Below are 23088 nucleotides of genomic sequence, written 5' to 3' on the forward strand. Positions count from 1 at the left end.
ACCTAGAATATGGCAAAAGAAGGAGGGGAAAAGTGGATGCAGACAGAGTTATTTATGCTTTGAGGACAAGACCAGCCCCTGATGACTCAACCGAAGAACCAGACACACAGTGTCAAACCTGAAGACTGAGAAGGTGCTTTGCAACGATCTACAAGCAGCAGTAGCAACCATCGTGGGGTTGAATTACAATGAAGATTTGTAAACTGAATCATAACATGCTTCAAAAACCAAGACAGACCTTTACAGCCTAAATAAACACCCCGCGGAATATTAACACAATTGTGGCTTTGGGGGATTCCATCTCAGACACGGCAAAAGAATGAGCTAAGTGTAATGTTATGTAAAGGGAAATAGTTTTCAATTCCTCCTTGAAACAGAATGTCACACCATCTGGGGCATTTCTCAAGTGAGCTGCGGGGATTCATACTATTTGGAAATAGTCTGAAGTTCAATAGAAAAAGGGCCTAAGGACCCAAAGTCCCAAATGCAACTGTTTCTCAGACTTCCTAAGTGTTAGGTTTTCTTTTCCTTCCAGAAAAGGAGGGCAACAAAATTACTGTAGAATTCCAAGCTGGTTGATTTTGAATTCACAGAGGACGGAGTAAAACGGAACACAGCAAATCTCTCGTGTAGCTCCCTCAAGCCCTGTGAAGATTCTCAACCCTGTAGCAATCCACCAAGACCATAACCATCTAAGATGCACCCTGTGCGCCGATGGCAAAAGTCACGAGGATTTTAGGTGCCCTATGGACAAACTTTTGAAAAAGTGCTTACTTAGGGTAACATAGTGGAAAAAATATGTAACCCGCTACTCAAACTTACAATGATAATAATGATAAAAGGGAATGGCGGGGATGCCTGGGTGGCTCAGTCAGTTAGGCGTCCGACTTCGGCTCAGGTCATGATCTCCCAGTTCACAGTTTCGAGCCCCGTGTCGGGCTCTGGGCTGACAGCTCGGAGCCTGGAGCCGGCTTCAGATTCTGTGTGTCCCTCGTTCTCTGCCCCTCCCCTGCTCACGCTCTGTCTCTCACCATCTCCTGAAAATGACTAAACATTAAAAAATTAAAAAAAAAAAAAAAGGAAGGTGATAATACACACCTTGTTTGCTACTTGTGAAAATTAGAGAGAAATGTGAAATACTTACATCAGCCTTTAGAGGGATGGTACCTAAGACAGGTTATCTTTCCCCAGCTGCCTATATCCTAGATCTTGGCTGCACTTGGGGACATGCTATCTATCAATAATTCAGAGATATAAAATATGCATATCATTGTCTCCCACAGTTATAAAATACCTATAGATGGTTTCCCAAGTTCTTACCCAATATCTCTGAGAGGGAAGATCCTCAATAAATATGCAAAGAAATCAGAAAAGTAGAACAACAGAAATTTGAACACATAAAACCAACATCAGTTTAGATGGCCAGTGACAGTCTAGCTGTGCTTTTAAATTTTAAAGGACCCACGTGTTTTAAGAATTGAAGGACACCATCAAGTATTAAAGTAATAATTAACCCAGGGTGGGCTCTGCTGTTAAGATAACCCAGCTACACTTTTTTTATTTCCTAAATTAGAATGAAGAAAATAATCCAAACCAATCAGCAGGAATAGAGCAGAGCACTGGCTGTGTCCCTGGAGACCACCAAGAATTTTTCATTTCATGCACCATTTACAACTTCTTAGAGTGAATTCCAGAACATCAGTACATACACTTAACAGAAAATAGAAACACGCTTGTTTTTGTGATTTCCTCACATTTTTGCCTCGTATTCATTACCGTGATTATACTTTCCCACGCTATCATATACAGGCCCCACAGCAAAATCTCAACATCACTAATTCTAAGTGGTGCAAGGTGCACAACAGGACAATACCTTCATCTTCTTCCAAGAAAGCTTTCTAGGAAATATGTATCAATTTGACATGGTATCTCAAAGGCAGGCGGGACGCTTTGGTGTTTCAGTGCAGCTCTGTTTCTGTTTCATCCCTCCCCTTCGCCTTCAACTCTTGATTGCCCGGTGTTCCCGCTCCCCAGGAATATTGAATACATTGGACAACCAATGATGAGCACAATAAGGACGGAAAGGTGGGAACAGTAAGGACAAATAAATTCAACCACGCTCATAACCCAGTAACTTCACTTGAACGTAGCTTGCGCAGATGGAGAAAATGCAAACGAGTCCAAGTCTCTGGTGGCAAACTCCCATTTGTTCGTGTGACAAATGAAGGTCACCTCCTACAGAAACACACTTGTGACGCGCAAGTAGTCTTGGGAGGCTGAGGTGGAGGGGAATAAACTCCACAAGGAACTCAGAGAGTGTGAGTGTTACTCAGACAAATGCAGGAAGGGGAGAGGCGGGCGGACAGGGAGGGCTGGGCTGGCATTATTTACAGAGGAGGGAGCGGGTTACATTCTCTGTGGCACTCGGTTTTCTGGAACGCAAAATGGAGTACGTCATTCCAGGGGCAGCCGGAAACCCCCGAAGGGCTGAGTCTACTTCTGAAGTCACCCCTGTGCTCCCACACCCAGCACCCTGTCTGAGATGCAAGAGAAGTTTGTTGAATCACCGAATCCCTGAAAACTAAGAAAGATCTCGCTGGGGACAGCTCCCTGCATCCTCGCTCATGGACTCAATCACTGCACGTGATCGGTTTAACCCAGAGAACCTCTCTTGGCGTCGGCTTCCTCCACAACGCAGTCCTCTCTGTGCCACTCGCCTGACTGGTGTCAAATCGACGGACCACCTGTATTCGCCTTTTTAAAAAAGACGCACTGAGGGGCGCCTGGGCGGCTCAGTCGGGGAAGAGTCCGACTTCGGCTCAGGTCATGATCTCGCAGTTCATGAGTTTAAACCCCACGGCGGGCTCTGTGCGCTCAGTGCAGAGCCCAGTTCAGATCCTCGGGACCCCTCTCCCTCTGCCCCTGGCCCGGCTTGTGTTCTCGCTCTCCCTCAAAAACAAACAAACGTAAAAACTTTAAAAAAAAAAAAAAAGATGCACTGGAAAGCCCCTCATCTGTATTTCTCAGTCTTGTCCTTTGCCAAAGCAGCTGCTACAGAGGGTTGCTGTTCTGGTTTTAGTTTCTTAAAAATTAGTACGTGTTAAGATAAAAAGAATTCTTGCCTGTGTCCATCATATGCATAAACAGTGATAGGAGAACTCTGCAAAAGTGCTCGGTGGGCCACAGAGCTCCTGCGATTCGGCTGCCCCGGCAGTGGGAGTAATTAAGTGAAGAGGGCGCGTGGCCTCAGAAAACACGTCCATTATGGAAAAAAATCAGAATTATCTGGGACACTGGAGAGACGGAACGAGAGCCGGCAGTAAATTACTTGGCCATGCCTAGGAATCGACTGGCCTCACAAATAAAAATGCAGCCTTCTCTCTTTGACTGGGATTTCTTTGTGGGAGGGTCCTCACAGGCAGGCCGAGTACTAAATATAACACAGGGCCTTGCTCATCGGGGGCCCCTGGCATTTGCTGGCAAGGTGGAAATCATACCTGGGCATCTTTCGCTAAGTAAAATGCACCCCTCCAAAAACTCTACTCTGTGGACAGGGGAGGAATATAAAGTCAATGAAGAAATAACTCGCCTCTCTGAAAACAAATTAGCATTCTTTCGAATTAAAACGATATTTTGCAGCCATAAAGCAAGATGAGGCATTACAAGCCATTATTTATAAACTTCTGCGATACCAATCTGCTAAATAAATTCTGCTGAAAAATCTTGGGAACATTCATTTTTTAATCTATTTATAGCATAGCTGTCTAAGTGTGTCAGGTGATGATTTCATTACCACGATGCAGAAGAGCTTATTTAAAATATACCTTATGCGGTCACAGTGAGGGGAGGGGGGTTAATGTGGAGCGGCACAGGGGAACTTACATGGACAAGAGGGAAAAAAATTAGTTGGGGAATGTGCTTAAGTGCGCGGTCAAGTTACTCAAACAATAAAACATCTCATGCATTTTGTACATTCCCTTGCCAATGAGGACTCCTGCCTCTGTTTTGCCTAGAGATATATGGAGCTGTAATCGAGTTCAGAAAGCCCCTGACAGCTGTGTGCTGCCATTCAGACCTGAAAGATTCCATGTTATGATAAAAATTAATGTACTCTGACATCCTCTGGGACTCCCTGGGCCCTGGGAATAGCTAATGAAGAAATACAACCTTGCCAGAAAACAGCACGCAGCTCTGGAGTTAAGGATTAATTCCGATACGGTAGCAGTGTGGCCCCTCTGTCATCAGCTGTAAAGCAACCAGACCCCAGTGCCAAAGGGAGGCAACCATCATTGGTTGGAATTATTTCCTGGGCCAGGAGAGGTCAAGGAAACAAAAGCTTTACAAAATAATTGAGCCCAAGTTGGAGGCGGCCAGTCACTTTGTGCTAGCAGCTCTCTTCTTAAAACAAAAAAAAAGGGCGACTACAACATCTTGGTCTCTTGTTGGCTGTGATCGTGGACTTGAAAACTTCTCCCCAGGAGATGTGATTTCTAGATCAGAGGACCGCTGGCTGCGTCCCAGTGGGCTGTTCTTCAAGAGAGCTCAGGCAGGGTCTTGTTATGGGAGGAATCCTGATCCCCAGAGAGCTGCTCCACTGCCCCAATCAGCCTACCGTCCAACACCGTCCACCCCCACTAGCACGATGGCTTCCAAGAAGGCAAGGTACTAGGAATAGCGTTACAGCAGCATTATGCCCAGTAGCCAAGAAGTGGAAATAAGCCCAATGTCTCCCAACAGACGCACGGGTATACAAAATGCGGTCTACCTTTGTAATGGAATATTATTTGGCCATAAAAAGCAAGGAAGTACTGATCATGCCAAGACTCAAAAACATTATGCTAAGTGAAGGAAGCCAGTTGCAAAAGATGACGTATTAATGATTCCGTTGATGGAGAATGTCCAGAAGAGGCAAATCGGCAGAGGGAGAAACATGAGCTCTTGCCTAGGGCTGGAGCAGTGGTGGGAGGTGGGAAATCACTGCTAATGGGCACACGGGTTTCTTTTTGGAGTGACAGAAATATTCTGGAATTATGGTAACGGTCACCCCACTCAGTGGATACAATAAGAACTGCTGACCTGTACACTCTATTTTTCTTAATCTTCATTTATGTTGTGGGAGGCGGGGAGAGCGCAGGTAGGGGAGGGACAGAGAGAGGAAGAAACCCAAGCAGGCTCTGCACGGTCAGCTCATGAACTGTAAGGTCATGACCTGAGCTGAAATCCAGAGTCTGACGCTTCACCCACTGAGCCACCCAGGTGCCGCCCCCCCCCCCCGAATTGTACACTTTAAAATGGTGAATTTATGGTCTACAAATTCTATCTCGGTTACAAAAAAGTCCTTGGGTTCTGAGAAACCTACCGTGACACTCAGAATGAGTTCGGCGGCCTCCAGTTGGGCTCCTTCCCCGGTGAACTGGGGCGGCTGTGGCTAACAGCTCTCCAGGGCCCGTCCACCCTTTCCTCGCACTTCCACGGAGAACAGAGAAGATGACTCAAGCAAGAGAAAGCGAGTTCAATGAAAACTGGTTGTGTGGTTTGGGTGTTTTTTTTGGGAAGTTTTATGTTTTGTTTTGTTTTGTTTCCTTTTTTGGACAGTTGATCAATTATGCAGAGCTAAATGGTTTCAGTTTGTGATGCTATGTCAGCCTAGGATTAAGATCTTAATATGTCAGGTTGAGTTTATTTCTCAAAAACAAAATTTTAATCCTTTTTTTCAAAAAAAAAAGATTAGGTTGAAATTTTTATTTTCTTTGTCTTTCTTTGACATATTTTAGACCAGTATTTTATACAACCCATCGTATTCATTTTATAATTTACTATCAACTAAATGATTACAGAAAACTTAGGGAAAAACATATATGAGAAACACATTTTTCAAAATTATTTGAAATATGTATTTAAAAACATATTGAATGGCTTTCCTATAGAATGCCTAGTGTTCCACTGGAAGTTAAAAAACAAAACAGAAGGTGATATTTGGAAATATGAACAGCAGTATTAACCGTTAGGAACAGTGCTTTCGTGGGATGGAAATTTATAATGCTGTAAATTTATTTGCTGTAAAATATAATGCTATAAATTTATTTGCTGTAAAATAATCTAGCAAGAAAGGGACTTCAGATTGAGTAAAATGGACCATATGCTGATAATTATAATATGGGAAAGCCCATTATACCTTTTTTCTCTCGTGTGTATTTGAAAGTCTCCATAGTAAAAACTTTTAGGAAATAAAGAGAGATTAATGGAGGGCCAGGAACGTGGGCAATTTTCATATGTGTGCTTTTCCACGTTTTTTTCAAATGGTCTGCAATGGGCGTGTACCACTTCTGCTGTCACAGAACTTGTGCAGCCATAATGGTGAAATAAATAGGTTTGACATCTGCCTGAAAGATCATTAAAGCGGATAAGCCTTTTATTAAAACGAAACAGGATTAGACCCATGTGAGCTCTCAGAAACCACCGGAGAAGACACGAGCAATACGAAAAGCAGGACAGGAAGGCCCCAGCTGGCTCCTGCCCTGGCAGGTACTGAGCGGCAGGCCCCCACTTTCCAGCGGTACAGCTGGGGGCAGCGGCAGATAACACAACCTCATCCACGGCTCCACCAAGCCTGGGACTCCACCGAAGGATGGGAAACGGGGAAGAGAGGTCTGCCTGGTCCGAGACACTGGGGGGTCAAACAGGGCAGGGAAGCCTGTGACTGAAATCTATTTTGGTGTCCAGGTCTTTAAAGGCTCTAGCTCATTCTCGTGTAAAATCAATGGGAAGGCCTCCTTCTAATAGGGTGGCAAGTCCCGCTTTTAGATGGCAGAGCAGAGTAGAGCTGAGTCAGAGGAAGTTTCTGGAAAAAGAGCAGAGTCGCAGGCCGGAGCTGTGCTTCTACAATGGAAAAAAACCCAAGGAGGAGCCTAGAACGCACCATCTAAGACAAGGAATGAGCTAAGAACTGGTGACAGTGATAGAGCTGGGAGACATCTGGTCCTTCTTGACTCCCAGTGCAGTGCTCTGTCTACTTTCCCAGACTGCTCAGCTCCAGTGAGCTCCCCCGTGCATCCTCACCAATGAGGGAAAACCTAGGACGTCTCTTCTGTGCCCATCAGGAAGTGGTTTCTCCTCCGCGGGGGTACAATGGGCACAGATGACATGACTAAGCAACTGAAAAAAGAACTTCGATGACTAATGAACAGAACCTTGCATTCAATAATAAATATTCGACAGCAATTAAATAAACATTTCAGATTTTAATAGCAATTGCCTAGTGTTTAGTGAGGAAAGGAGGAAAAGTTACATGTAACATATCCGGAGGGTAATTTGGCTTCCTTCATCAGCAGTATTAAAAGATATTCATATGATTTGATCCAGAAAGTCCCCTGGCAAGAACGGACCCTAATGAAACAAAAGATCCAAAAGAAGGTATGTGCAGGTCCATACCACGGCGCTTCTAACAGTGCCAAAAAAATTAGAGGCAACCGAGCATCGGACAATTCAAGATTGGTTAGGTAACTTTACTTATTTGCAATGGATTACCGTAAATCCCTTAAAATTCAAATTGTAAAAATATGTTGGGTGGGGTGCCTGTGTGGTTCAGTCAGTTAAGCGTCCAACTCTTGCTTTTGGCTCAGGTCATGATGATCTCATGGTTTGTGAGTTCAAGTCCGAGGTCGGGCTCCATGCTGCTGGAGCTCATGGAGCCTACTTGGGATTCTCTCTCTCTCTTTCTCTCTCTCTCTCTCTCTCTCTCTCTCTCTTTCTCTCTCTCTCTCCTCCCTTTCTTTGGCCCTCCCTGGCTTATATGCTCTGTCTCTCTCTCTCAAAATAAATAAACTTAGAGGAAAAGGAAATCTGTTTAATGACATAAAAAGAATTCTCATGGTGTTCTTAGAATGAAGAAAAACGGATTACAAGAGAATCTATGTAACACTACCACCTGCCAACCACTAGGGAGGCTACGATGAGAAAGGATGGCTGTGATTTAAGATGAAAAAGAAGACTAACAAGCAACTGCTGGGAGGAGTGGAAGCTGGGGCAGCAGCTGAGGGAAAGGCTGACAGGTACTCAAAAAGTGTCACCTAAAGTCACCCCACGACCTCGCAATTCCACCAGGCATACACCCAGCACAAAGGACAGAACACATCCACACAAAACTCTGTAATGTTCGTAAGGCAGGATTCTGAATAGCCCAAAGGTATAAAGAGCCCAAATGTTTATCAACTGGCAAATAGATAAAGCAAGTATTAGATCAATACAATGGAATCCTATTTGGGGAAATAAAAAAGAAAAGAAAAAGAAAAAAGAATGGAGTGCCGATACATGAGGAACGTGGATGGATCTTGAAAACGTTACACCAAGTGAAGAAGGCAGCCACAAAAGGCCACAAATCCAGAGACAGAAACTAGATCAGTGGTTGCTGGGGGGTGGGGGGGGGTAAGGGTTTCTTCTTAGGATGATGAAAATGCTCTGGAATTCAATAGTGGTAATGGTTGAACAATTCTGTGAATATACTAATATCCAACAAACTGGACACTTTAAAATGGTGAATTTTATTACATGTGAGTTCTTATTTGAAAAAATGCATAAAGAATACAGGTAAACAGGCTTTCTCTTATTAAGAATCTAAGAACACAAGAAAACAGGTACATCGAGCTGCCACCATGCATTGTCCAGGATGGGGAATTATGGTGAATTGGTGCTTTCTTTTGTATGTTTCCCTAGAATTCCAAAAATTTTCCTTAAGACTTAGGGGAGTCTTACGGAAAGGCTCTGGGAGGCGGCAGGGCCACTTCCAGGGCACGTGGGTTGACTGTTGGGGGGTCTGGTCTCAGCGCTGCCGTTTCTGAGCAGTTACATAAAACACAGAAGGCACATGACAAGATGCGGGAGGAACAAACGTGGGTGGTGGGGTCATGGGGCACGTCCACCAACTTAAAACCTCAAACTCTGACACTATCTACTCAACCCCCACCATAAAGGGGCACCTCCCCAGGGGCAGGCGGCCACCCCAGCTTCCTCACCCTGAGCTCCCGGCGCCTCCTGCAGGGGCCCCACCCCGTGAGCTCCCTGCACTGGGCTGCGTGGGAGGCAAGGGCAGGCACAGCCGCCTTTGACCACCGACCTGCTCTTCTCCAGACACGGATACACCCTCGACACATACACAGTTACCGCTGTCAATCCTCAGAATGCAGCTCTGACTCTCATCCATTCCACGGATGAGAAAACTGAGGCTCATGGAAACAAAGGTAACTTGCTCAGGGTCCTCCGCTGTCATGACAGGCTTTGGACCTGAGCTGGTCGGACACCACACTAATGGTGGTTGTGAGGGACCTCGGTCAGTGCTCTGAGCTGCTTTAGCGGACGGGGTGACAGCAGAAGAGGCAAAGTGATTATCGCTGCCGAACTCCAGGTGGGCAACTAACAACGGACACTGCAGACCCAGATAGGGAGGGGGTGGTGCTCAGTGCCCCCCCCCCCCCGGCCCCCGTCCACGGCAGCCTAGAGAACCGCCTGGGAGGATGCTAACAACCCAAATGCCCAGCGCACAACCCAGAAACTGGAGCGTCTGAATGGGAGTAGAGGCAGGCAGCAGCGTTTTTTAACGGTTCCCAGCTGATTCCACGCACAGCTGAGCTCAGACCCACTGTGACGGTGCCTTGAGGGTTGGGAGATCTGACGTGGGAACCTGAGACACCTCTGTCCTTCCAGGCGGGAGACACCGTGCCCGGATCCATTTCCCAAAGCCACGTCGCCTGTCAACCTTCCCATTACGTGTACTTCTCACACAACCTCGAACCTTCCCTTCTCTCTGGTTTTGGTTATCAACGACTGCATAATGTCAGCTAAAGTATCTTTTTGATTAAGAGCCGGTGTCTGAACTGTAACAGTAGTAGGAGCCTTTGAAAGGCAAAATAAGAACTGTTGCCGCTAATTGAGAGGATCCGTTTAAATTTTTCTGGGTGACAAGGCGTTAGGTAGATTCTTATAAAATGAAGAAAACAAATGACTCACAATATTAAAAATACAGTGCGGTGACAGGTAGTTCAACTTAAAGTATCATCTTCCTCGGGGACTTTCAGCAGGCTGCCACGGCGCAGCACCGTTGATGTACTTCAAATGTATATTCGGGTTTTTAGGCTGACAAGAGCTGGCTTCTCACCAATTTACTGGGGGAAAGAGACGGTTCCCATGATACTAGAACGCGATGTCCGTGTGGTTGAAGCACAAGCCGCACAAAGCCGACTTGGGACTTGACAATGGGGGTGGCAGGGCAGTACCAGGAGAAAACCCAAGCGAGGTTCGCGAGCGAAGATGGGCCGTGACCTGCTCAACCAGACACTGAAACGCTCTTCCTGAGTCTTGCGGAGACCGGGGCTCTCTGAGAGCAATCACAGGCTTGCTGCCTCGAGGCCAGGATGGTGGTCCCAGAGCAGGTCAAGGAACGGACGAGGCAGGGCCTGGAGGTGCTACCCCTCTGCCAGCCACGTGACGCCAGGCCAGCGCGCCAGGCGGCCTGTCCCACGGCAGGGGAGCCCATGGTTTCCCAGAAGGAAATTTTTATGGTATTGTTTTGTTTTGTCTTGTTTTTCTTGTGGTTTTTGTCTTTGGGGGTTTTTTTGTCTACAAGAGCTACTGTATATATGACTACTTCAAACATTTGTTTCCCTAGATCTGGAAATGGATAACCTTGATACCATCCACGGGACTTATCAGTTCAAGAACTGGGGAATGGCTGAGAATCGGCACATTAAAAGCAACATTCGGGTCACCAAATGGAACTGAGGGTTTCCGTTTCTATCCTTCCTTCCTGCCTCCCAGCCACGGGACCAACCACCCACCCCACCCACCCACTTCTGTGAGCTTATTATAAGGCAGGGTATGCAATCATTGCAACGGCTGATCATAATGACAGCAACAGTGGTGATGTAGCTAAAACGGATTGTTTATTAGGTATCAGGTACTATGTCTTACAGACATGATGCTATTTAATCCTCTCAGCCACCCACGATGGTCCTGCCATCATCTCCCACTTCTACTGATGAAGAAACTGAGGATCAGAGAGATTAAGGAATTTGATATGGTCCCCACATTAGTAAGGTGTGGAACAGAGATCCAGCGGAAGACAAAGAAAACAGGGCCAACGCCGCTGCCTGTGTGGGAATCAGTCTCACAAAGAAAAATCAATAGAAAAGCATCCCTAAGGTATTCAGGTGTGATGAGGGTGTGTGTTGTGGATACTCTGAGAAGTGACTTATCAACTCAACCATGGTGTGGAGGGGAGAGTGGGGAACGTGGATGCGACAAAGTCATCCGGGGAGGGGGTGGGGGTGGTGGACAGGTAGGAGAGGAGGGGCTCAAGTCAGGAGCACAGGCCCAGAATCAGGAGGCAGAGCGTTGGAGCATCTCCGGAAGCAGAGTACAGGGACCCTGGGCTGGGAAGGGACCCCGGGAAATGAAGGTGGAGGGGGTGCGGCAGACCCCAGAGGCCCCGGGACGCCACACCGGCAAACGCAGCCTTTGCGGTTCAGGTGGCAAGACGTCACCGAAAGGTCCCTCCACAGAGCAGTGTCAGGACTGGGCTTGTGGTCCGGAGTGACCACTGTGGCAGTTCAGGTGCATAAACAGCAAAATGACCCTTTGGTCTACTTCTGTCTACCTGATCAGCATCATGATGATGGCAAGTGGGAAGTAAGGGGAAATGAACACTGACACTTGGAGTAAATGTACAAAGACAATTGCAAGCAAGAGTAAAGAGTTGCCAGCTCTGCTTACCCTGACGCCGCAGACAAGACCCCTTTGACATACCGGGTGGAAAACAGTCTGAGTTCCTTAGCCGAGGGGAGGAGCCTCTCTTCCATCGGGCTTATTTAACCTCCTTTCCACATATTTCAGCAAAACAATTCCCTCTTGGTGAGAGAAAATTGGCTGGAAGGAGCATCTCCTTCAACCTTGAAGTGACCTTAATAGTTGTCCCAGTAGGCAGGGGTTGTCATCCATCCTCTTAATGGGACAAATTGCCCTTGGAGGCAATGCATCCTGCACGATGCATTTCCCAAATGAGACAGATCTTCCTGATTCTCCAAACGACTGTCGAAGCCAAGCTCGGAGGCAGCACGGATTTTGGACCAACTTCTAGCCTCACTACCTACCGGCAAGCATGACCTTGGTCAAAGTCTTTAATCTCTTTAAGCCTTGATATCTTGATCTATGAAATGTGGCTGATCATTCCATTAGGCTGAACCATAAGACACTGCTGTTCTTCTACCACTTTTGACCTACCCTGAGTCCTAGTGAGGATAAAATGGGATGACATATAAGTACTTAATTGTGCTTGACACATTTTTAAATAAGTGATAGATATAAGCAACTATGATCATCATCATCATTATATGGTTCCAAGCCCCAATTAGGATTTCAGTGTCTTAGTGGTTAAACAACACTTAGTTGTCTTAGGTGACCTGCTTTCCCAAATGGCCGTATCTCCAAACCTCAGCACAGCACGCTGCTCTATTCAAACTCTTATCTTTTCTCCCAGCCTCTTAAGTTTCAGAGTACTTTCTGCAGAGTTGAAATTAACCAGGCACGGTGGCTATATATACTTGTTTATCTTGATCAGGAGTACCGTAATCCATTTTCTAAGAAAAACGGCATATATTTCTCATAGTGAGACAAGATGCTATCAAAATGAGTCCCATTTCAAGAGACAGTGGGTTCTGGTCCAAGAATTAGCGAGCCACAACTCCCAGACCAAATCCAAACTTCAGCTCACTTCCTGTTTTTATGAATAAAGTTTTATTGGAACACAGAAACACCCAGTCATTTGTAAGGTCTCAGTGACGACTTGTGAATTACAAAGGCCTCACTCAACAATCAAGATGCACTCAACACAAATTGCTACAGAGACCATCTGGTTCACAAAGGCAAAAATACTAAAATAGATATTTATATATCTGCCTGATTCTTTATGGAAAAACTTTGCTGACTTTCATTCTAGTCCAGTGACTTAAGCGTTCACTGTTGAATAACAGCGATAAAATTCATATTATTTACTAGAGAGCTACAGACATAAGCTGGGCTATGTATACACTGGTGGGATGGTGAGTCTACGAGAAAGCAGCCACCAAGCTATTCTAGCAATCCTCCAAAGCTGGGTTTTTATTCTTCCTGGAAGGGAAGTTTTTTGTGTGTGTCTTCAATTAACATACATCACTTTGATGTCATGAAACATGATAGTGATGGCTGAACTGAGAATTCTGTTGGGAAATCAAAACTGTTTATTTTGCAAATATCGTTGTGGTTAATTCGAACACAGTTTCATGTATTCCTTAGCTGTGATGACTCTTAATGATGGCCAAAGGCTCGCTGAATTTTTTTTCCTGACACATTTAATTGCGATGTGGCCCCTAATTAATTTAATAAATATTCTTCTCCACTAAGGGGATGTTTTTGAAGAGAGTCATCATGGAAAGCTATCCAAAAAAAAAAAAAAACAAAAACAAAACCTCAAGCTTCACAACTATTCTACGAGAGAAATTAAGGCAGGAGAGAAGTGAGATGGCAAAGGGTTTAATGCTGGCGTCGAGCCCAGTTCCTGGACCATTGTAAACACTGAATAAATAACGATGTGAAGGGGAAACGTTAAACACACACACACACACACACACACACACACACACACACACAGAGGGAGGGGAGGAGAAGGCAGATGAGGCACTTAGGTACCACAGAAGACACAGGCTAATTATCTGCAGTATGTCCCGCTATACCCGCCCAACGTTCCTGTACATTCAAAGCAGGATGCTCTTAGGACAATACTAGTCATCTGGAAAAGCTACCGAAAGCCAAGGGAAACAGATGCAGCAATAGCAATGATCAGAGTCTAGCCATTTCCTCGGAGATCCTCAGCGGAGCACTGCATGATGACAATCATTTCTGTTTGGATCTTGTCATGCTTTCAGCTTGTAGGCAACGTGTGAAGGTCATTCTCCCCCTTTTCTTGATTGCCAGGAATCTCAAAGCTCATTCTTAGGTCCAATTTTTAAGGATTTTGGAAGATCTATTAAGATCCACAGCTCAGCTAGGACCACATCTTACAAGTCCGCTTTTATCTCCTTTCTCTGTGTAAGTAGATTTCTTATTTCTTTTTTTTTTTTTTAATAATTTTTAACATTTACTTATTTTTGAGAGAGAGGGAGACACAGAATTGGAAGCAGGCTCCAGGCTCTGTGCTATCAGCAGAGACACCAACACAGGGCTTGAACTCATGGACCGGGAGATGGTGACCTGAGCCAAAGTCCGACACCTAACCGACTGAACCACCCAGGCACACCAGCAGATTTGTTATTTCTATTTTATCATATTGCATCTATTCTTAAACACCTCTCAGATAATTTTAGGATCAAGAAAAGAAACAAATACAAATTAATAATAGTCATAGGCACAGTGCACTGAGATGTGCTGGGTTATTTCAGGTATTATGGCTTTCCTCCTCAACAACCATGAAAAATTTATGTAATAACCTACTTTACACAGATCTGGATAGCAAGGCCCAGAGATGCCAAGAGTTTTACCAAGGCCACACAGCTGGTAAATATTAGAACTGGGATTTAAATCTATGTTCAGGTGAGCCACAAAACTATTCTTCCCACACCAGGGGCTGCCACACTATGGCTCCTATGCAGATCTGGCCCATTGCTTGGTCCTCTAAATAAAGTTTTACTGGAACACAGTCATGCTCACCCACTCAAATATTATCCATGGCTGCTTTCATGCTACAAAGGCAGAGCTGGGTAATTGCAAAGAGATCTTATGGCCTGAAAAGTCTCTGGCCCTTTATGAAAGAGACTGCTGACCCCTGAACCACACTATACTACTCTGAGTTAGTATTTTCATTTAAATTTTTTTATGTTTATTTATTTTTGAGAGAGAGAGAGAGTAGGGGAGAGGCGGGGGGGGGGGGGGGGCGGTTTACACAGAATCCGAAGCAGGCTCCAGGCTCTGAGCTGTCAGCACAGAGATCAACACGGGATTCAAACCCACAAACTGTGAGATCATGACCTAAACCGAAGTAGAACACTCAACCAACTGAGCCACCCAGGTGCCCCATTTAATAAGAAACAACAGTATATAAAATGCTTTTGAAACTTTAAAAAAATTATATTAAAAGATGCCTAAAGAATTAAATTTCAGAAGGCAAAGAATTTCTTTACAAGAGACTTGCTCTTCCCTGACATCCCTAGATATAGTAAATGCTTCACCATGTAATTTTTCAATACCCTAAGATGGAAAATGTATGGGAGGGGAAAAAATTAACTTGTAGCCTTTTTAAATTTTTCCTTAAAAAGTCATAATTAAGATCTAGATTTAGAGAGTTCATTATAGCTAAACTCTGCCTCTCCTTTTTTCTTTTCTTTTAGATTTCATACTGTGAAAAAAAAGCAGAGCAGTAAGATCCTCTGTTAGGCAAACCAGAAATGGATTCCTCATGTTGAGCAAAGGGTAATGCAGATATGTTGGCTAAAACATTATTCTTAAAATCGAGCTGAGTAGAAAAAGAAAGATGAAGCTGTAATTTACACATCGGGCCTCAGGGTAATTTATCCCTTAAAATGTAGAATTTATTTATAATTTATGGCCCACCCATTTCCATAGAAGGATTTGAGACGGCAAAATTTGGAATAAGAATCCAAGAATATTATATCTGGGATTAGTAGATTCAAGTTCTAAAGTAATTTAGTAAAGAGTAAAAATAAACAACTTTGTTAAAGACCGTCCCCCTCCAATGTTTAAAAAATAAAGAATAGAAAACTGTTCTCTTAGGATTCATTTTAAAACATCGCTATTCCGTCTTACTTTCTAAATGAAACAAAGTCTCATTTCCTTAAATTATACTGGAGACAGAAAGTTGAGAAGGAAAAGTAGAAATCCATGATCAAAAATACAGTGCTAGAAACCTTCAGTACTGTATATATTATTTTAATATGAACTATCGATTTCAATTAATTTCCAGGACAAATCAAAACCCTTGGTCAATACTGTAAGAGCTGATGGGTACCTGGGATCCAAGCCAGGAATTTCCTAGATTATGTGCCATTATCAATTTTTAAAACTTCAGGATTGGAATCCAGGTGTCCATGACTTTAGGAATATCTGAAGCTCAAACGTTATAATATCTTCTGAAAAAGAAAACAAGTATCTACGAACTCTGAGTTCTAGCAGCTGTTGAACCGTTTGAGACCCTGTTCAAAATACGCACTTTTCACTAAGCCGAGCAGCTAGAAACTAGGAATGACAATGGGTCAAAGCGCCACAAACAACCAACTACTGTCGCAGAGCCTGTTCCAGAACATGTCAACATTCGGTCTGCGTGATCAGTACCAGCTCTTGGGGCCCTGACAAATGCCTCTGCCTGCCGGGCACCGTGGGGCCTGGCTGCGTCGCAGGATTGCAGTTAAAACAAAATTTCCTTCAACATTTAGTCTGGTTGGGACTTACCACAGGCTTTGGCTTGGAACTTTCCAGCAATGCCCAACATCATTGGTCCTGAGATACACTGGCCAACCAGCACCGCCAACTAACCCTGGGAAGAGCTGTGTGAAAGCAGGCGAAGGATTCTGGGCCTGACCACACAGAAGAGTGTGTGAGGAATAACAGAACGAATGAATGCAAATGGAGATGAACAGAGGAATGGGGTGGTCAGGGCATGCTGGGCCCAGGAGACGTGGCAGTGGCAAGCAGCCATGCCCGTCCTTCGATGGCAGACCACACCGTCCGCCCCCGTGCAGCACTGCTGCCCCAGAATTAAACAGGCATTGGACCAAGCCTCTAGAGTGAACTACACTTCACAAGGAACTGAGGAGACAAAAGAACAAAAGAACATGCTAAACGGCACCACCGGGATGCAGTTACTGAAGGAGAGAATACAGAGCACGCTAGAGGACAATCCTGTCCCTTGACCAAGCAAGGTGCATCAACCAAAAATAAGAGATGTTTTTGACAGGAATCCTATAAAGGGCATTCACTTAGTTTGAACGAACAGCTGATCTAAACAAACCAAAAGAGAAGGAAGAGGGACTCAGAGAGAGAGAGAGAGAGAGAGACAGAGAGAGAGAGAGAGAGAATCTGAATGGCTCAGTCAGTAAAGGTTCCAACTTCAGCTCAGGTCATGATCTCTCGGTTCACTCGGTTTGAGCCCCATATTGGGCTCTGTGCTGATGGCTCAGAGCCTGGAGCTTGCATTGGATTCTGTGTCTCTCTCTCTCTCCCCTGCCCCCACTTGTACTCCATCTCTCTCAAAAATAAATAAATAAATAAATAGATAAATAAATAAAGCATTAAAAAATTTTTTTTCTGAAAGAAAGAGAATAAAAATGTTTCCTGTTTTTAATGGTTTTAAGCTGCTAGCTTTTGGAGCAACTTCTCCAACTTCTCACTCCGATGCGTCCCAGTATGGGAATCTGTCCTGAAACGTGGGACGGAGCGAAGCAGTAGGAGATTGAGTTGTTTTAGATTCAGACACACTTGGGCTCACAGTGCAGATCCACCACTGGCTGTGGTTGGACAAGTGATCTAGCCTCTCTGTGAAAGGCTGGAGCCTCTTCATTTGTAAACTAGAGATAAAAATGACTAACGCCTAGGGTTGTTGTAAAAAGAGAACACACATATAAGCGCTTAGCACCTTGCCTTGCACAGAAAATCAGCAAGCCTGCTAGTATTATTATTTTATATAAACACTAGCAGTGCTCATTCTAAAAGAGCCTCCCACCGGCCTTCGTCCTCTCCCCATCCCCAAGAAAAGACGGATTTCCCAGAGTCAGCTGAATCCACAGGAAGGCAGAGGGAGCGTGGCCCGGCAGGACGATGGACCGCAACTTTCACCAGGGTCTGCGCTGAGCGTCTATTTCTAGCTTTCTCTGTGTTGGGTCCCACAACACACTACCTCCCTCAGGGCAGGGAGGCACATGTGAGCTAGAGCAGGATCCAGGGTGGGGGGCGGGGGAACCACACACAGGAGCAAGGAGCCCAACCACGCTGCTGGAGAGCTCCCGCGCTCGAAAACGTTATGGTAAATAGGGGAGTCCACGAGGAATTGCGACGTGAGGGTGTTTCCTCTCCTCCGTCCAACGGCGCACAGGGAGATTGGTTCTGAACTGGCAGCCTTTCTTTCATTTGTCATTATGTTTTACACATGAGGAAATTTTAATGTGTGAAGATGGGCGGCGATGAGAAGGAGGAGGCTACACGTGTTTTTTGGCAGCTCAGTCACCAGGGCTTAAATTCACTTCGGACAGTGCTCAGAGCCTGAAGCCCTCTGAGCACCAAGCTGTCATCTGCCTATCCAGGAGAGATTTCGCCCTCGCAGTGTTTCAGAAGTAAAATCACTCACTTGTTTATGCATATTTTCACCACCACAATATTGCTCTAAGCCGTGTAAAAGACTGCATCTCAAGAGATGAATAAAAAGAGGCTTGCGGTACAGGGTTTTGCCAAAAAGGAAAATCGCCTTCGTTTCTGAACCTAAAAGAACAAAACTCCAGCCATTTGCTAACCTCTGGGATGAGGGCAAAATGGGCGCATCTGAGGTGGGGGGGTTACAAAAGGCAGTTGGATCTGAGGATGTCTGAACTACTTTAACGGATGGTCTTGGTACTACGTGGAAGGCGGTCCTATGAAGTAACAGTTGGCACGTCTCAGCAAACGGCTCGCATCCACGAGGAAGCCCGGGGAGGCAGTCTGTGCAAGCCTCAGCACAGGCACCCTGTGTCAGGGACGGCGTGACAGGTGGAACTGGCCACAAGTCCCACGGCTGCTCCTGACCTGCCACGTGACCCTGCGAGAGCCACTCGCCGCCTCTGATCTCAGTTTCCACCAAACGCCAAGCAACAGACAGGACCGCTGGTGGGGGAGCAGGAGGCCCGGAGTGACCGCTGCAGAGGCCCTCAGCCCCTCCTGCCTCCCAGGCACGTGCCCTCGGCCACCGGCCGTCCCCTTCCAGTCCTGCTCTCGCCGGGTAAACGAGCGGCTCCTGCCCGCTGCTGCTGCTGGGACTACTGCCATCCTTCCAAACAACAGGAAAAGTAACAGGCTGAGGAGTTACGCAACGAGCAACAAAACTGCTTGCTCGCTCCTGAGCTTATGGCTCGTTGGAGACATGGGTGCCCAGGGGCCACCGCTCCCTTCCCAGAGCCCAGTGGAGGAGCCGGGGCATCGGAGGCATGTGCGTTAAGTGAAGGAGCAAGGGGATAAGTGAGCGGAGGAGGTCTACACAAGCAATGTCTTAGAAGGCACTGCGGTGCACTGGCCTGAGGTCCTCTGGGGGGGCCAGCCAGGGCCAGCAGCCACCAACTGCCCAAACACGGCACAGCACACGCCACCACAGGTCACCCAGGTCTGCAGGCTCTGCGGGGATGCCACCCAGCCATTCTGTGAGTGCGGGGCCTGCATGTCCAGGGACGGAGCTGCTCCACCACAAACTCTGACTCCGTGTGCCAACCTCAAGGACTCAGGCCACTTGCTAGCTCCTGAAAGGGCTTTAGAGAACAGACTTCCTAGCAGCGTGAAAGAGCAGATGAGACACTGAGGCAGACTCAAGAGGGGCTGGCCCCGGGCCACTTCTGAGTATCAGCTTTAAGCGCCTCCGCCTCCCTCCCTCATCTGCTTGGAGAGCTAGAACACCAACGCTTCTCCACAGAGCCTAGCCCAAAGACAACCGGTCATTTATCAGCATTCTCCAAATTTGGTCATTCTGCGGCCACTTCTGGAACTATCTTATCCTTGGCACCACGTTTACCCTCATTAACTTAAGCCTTGTGTCCAAATCAATGCACTGAAAAAAGAAAATTAAGTGCAGTTATTTTTTTAATGAAATTTAAACCACTGTGTTAAATGAGAAACCAGTATTGCTAACCCTCCATATGAGGGAACCATAAAAATACACCCTTGGAAACGAAATCTTGTCATTAAAATGGAGCTAGCCTCCACTGCTTTCCCCAGCTCCGGGCCTGAGGTCTGCTGTCTCCCTGTGAGGACGGGAGGCTGGCATGCGGTGGCCTGAACGCTTGCCAGTCCTGAGCTACGGCTCCATCGTTCGGGCATTTTGAAAGACTATAAACAAGAAGCGGAGGAAAGAGTAAGTTTCCCGTGATGTGAGTCCACGTTAGGAGCCACATTCAAGCGCCACAGATCACTGCAGATGTGGATGTGGTGGAACCTTCTCACACTCTTGACTCTTGGGCCCCCCTTGCAGTACTGATAACTGAGGCCACGCGTTCCTGGATGTAATTAAAACACACTTTTCCTCGATTCTGAGACACACTGCCAAAATGTCTGTAATCAGGACGCATCCGACAATAGGCTGGCTTTTATTAGCCACTTTTACAAGGGCTTCATGGTGTCTTTCCGTTTTTATTGGGGGGAGCTGTTATTAAATTGAAGGCACATCTCATAATGAGGCTGACTCAAGAAGTCAAGAAAATATAGGACACCCTAACAGGGCCAATATAAATGAGCCTGCTGTCCGGATGCCAAGACAACACAACAGCCTTGTGCTTGCCTTCTCCCAATTGTGTTCATCTGATAAAGACATTACAAAGCAAGATATTATGATCTATAACCCTCCACTGAAACACTCACACATTCTTGGCCTTGAACGCTTGAGCAAAATGCTGCACGCTACGGAGCACAGCGAGGTCCAGGGTCATTGCTTCTACCTTGGCTTTGTGCTGGAATGAGAGAAAATAAAAAGAAATGATAAATAACAGCAAGTTTAGTTCATGGTATCAAGTTACAGTAAATGTGTTATGGAACATGTCGGAATTCCCCTGTTTAATATTAGACGCCCAGAGAGAATATAAATCATCGGAATGAATGGAAGAACAGGGCTTTTACTGCCAAGTTTGGGAGGATGTGAGGCTGGGAATCTGCTAAAACCACAGGCTGTTTCACTCGGAGCACAGAAGAGGCTCCAAAGGGTCTTCAGGCTCACGCGTCTTCTCAATCTGCGGCCTAAAAAAAAAAACCATAAAACCAGGGGAACGCCAGGACAAAGCCTGGCTTGTGCAAGAATTCAGTAGGTGACATTTTAATCTCAAAAGCTGCCATCGGGGTTCTGGAATGATTCCATCGAGGCTGCATCAAAAATTAAAGACGATTCATTTGTAGAAAAATACAAAAGCAGGCGTAACTCATTTATTCCCATGGACCCTGAGTGGCACAGGTCCTGGAGAGACCTCTGGTTCAGCAGCCCAAAAAACTAGAGGGAAGTGGGGTGCATGCAGAGAGGAAGAACGGCTACCTTCTGCTCAGGGCTGACTCTGGGCTGGCCTTTATTTGCACCAGCTCATTTCATCCCCATGACAACCGAATGGGTTATACATTCCCTGTTTTACATGTGGCCTCTTGTTAAGAGATGACAGAGCTGAGAAGGGCTAGAGTCAAGGGTCACCCCAGTCAGTCTGACACCAAAACCCTCCTTCCCTCCTCGACAGAGACTAGAAGGCGGGGAGCATCAGGATTTGAAGCAATCATGGCCCACTGGACAGTGTCCTAACACATTTCTGGAAAGATCAGGATTGCCTCTCACACTTCCCCCGTGTTTATGGGGCACTCCCCACTTTTGAGTCTGGCTGGGCTACAAGGTATAAGATTAAATACCACTTTTTTTTTTAAGTTTGTTTAATTTTGAGAGAGAGAGGGAGGGAGGAAAAGAGAGACAGAGAAAGAGAGAATCCCAAGCAAGCCCCACACACTCACATGGATCCTGACGTGGAGCTTGAACTTGCAAACTGTGAAATAATGACCTGTGTCACAACCACGAGTCAGATGTTTAGCTGATTGTGCTGCCCAGGGGCCCCTAAATACTGTCACTTCTTAGACCCATCTCCTCCAAAGAATGTACAGCCAAGAATGTTGGGGCCACCTGCCTGTTCAGGTAAGGAAAGTCCCAGAAAACAAACGGTGAGCCTGGGGGTTCTGGTCTAGACTCTGATGCTAGACCAACGAGCATGACATGATACCTCCAACACTATGAAAGGGACGCAAACAGACACGGACAACATCCTCCACCTCAATCGTCCTATTCAGGGAGAGACACAGTCTGGGCTGAGGTGCTCAACGTACCTGCAGCTATTGGACACTAAGTTCTGGGCTGTTGTTACCCAAGTCCCAGGCCTTGAACAATAAACATCAGGCATGAGAAGCGAGGAGGCCAACTGACTCGGGGCCATTTAATATTCCTGAGCCTCAGTTTCCTTGTTTGTAAACGGTGAACTGTAACTATCTTCTCACAGACTAGTGAGAAGAAGTATAAAGCACGTAACAGCCAGCCTGGAAGTCAGAAGGGATTTAATAAGCTTAACAAGAAGGAGAGAAGATGTCTGCTGAGCTGAATTCCTTCCCTGATGCAAATCTGCGACAAATGGTGGATTGGGTGTGCTCCCGCACAGCGTGGTGGGTGAAATGGCACCATGAGGATGGCATCGGACCAGCTCACTGTTAGTTCCCAGAGGATCCAGGTCATGTCTACTCACAGAGCCTAGTTTTAGGGAAAGGGGTGTAAGGTGATTAGATGACGTCCCCAAACCCAAAAGCACATAGGCAGTGAAGGAAAGTTGGCCAACACAGAGGCAAATTCCTAAGACAACACTGGCACAGGCTCAAACATGCCGATTTGGGAAGGAGGAGGGGAAGCCTTTGACCTGAACCAGCAAGAAGGAAGGTGCCAATGTGTGGGTGTTGTTAAGAGTCTCCTAAGATCACCGGGGCGCCTGGGTGGCTCAGTGGGTTGGGCATCCAACTTCAGCTCAGGTCATGATCTCACCTTTCGCGAGTTCAGGCCGCAAGTCCAGCTCTGTGCTGTTAGCTCCAAGCCTGCTTCAGATCCACTCTCTTCCTCTCTCTGCCCTCCCCCCACTCGTGCCATAAACACTAAACAAAAAGTTTCCTAATATTAGAGAATAGAGGGGCTGAGGGATCCACAGTGACATGAGGCCACAGTCCTTGTTCCACAGAGAAGGAAAGTGGCAGAAATGAGCGCACATGGGTGAGGCTCTACCCTATGGGCAGACTGGCCTCCAGACCAGAGAAAAACCCCACTCACTT

The 23088-nt window shown here is 46.2% G+C and overlaps 1 protein-coding gene and 1 long non-coding RNA gene across 18 annotated transcripts in view; one reads left to right on the forward strand and one right to left on the reverse strand.

Moving 5' to 3' along the window:
- WWOX (WW domain containing oxidoreductase) overlaps positions 1-23088 on the reverse strand; it is a 923424-nt gene that overhangs the window by 658097 nt on the left and 242239 nt on the right. For all 17 annotated transcript variants that reach the window (XR_003904120.1, XR_003904123.1, XR_003904122.1 and 14 more), the window contains exon 6: positions 20623-20711. Coding sequence is in view for 11 of the 17 variants with exons in the window: in XM_029926475.1 (XP_029782335.1) it covers positions 20623-20711 (89 nt within the window). In the remaining 6 variants the exon portion in view is untranslated. The remainder of the gene's footprint in view (positions 1-20622; positions 20712-23088) is intronic.
- On the forward strand, positions 7927-10769 carry LOC115281157. Its single transcript, XR_003904124.1, has 2 exons — positions 7927-8051; positions 10661-10769. It is a non-coding gene; the product is annotated as an uncharacterized LOC115281157 (long non-coding RNA).

The sequence above is a fragment of the Suricata suricatta genome, chromosome 16 (assembly GCF_006229205.1).
Source record: "Suricata suricatta isolate VVHF042 chromosome 16, meerkat_22Aug2017_6uvM2_HiC, whole genome shotgun sequence".
NCBI classification, from domain to species: Eukaryota; Metazoa; Chordata; class Mammalia; order Carnivora; family Herpestidae; genus Suricata; species Suricata suricatta.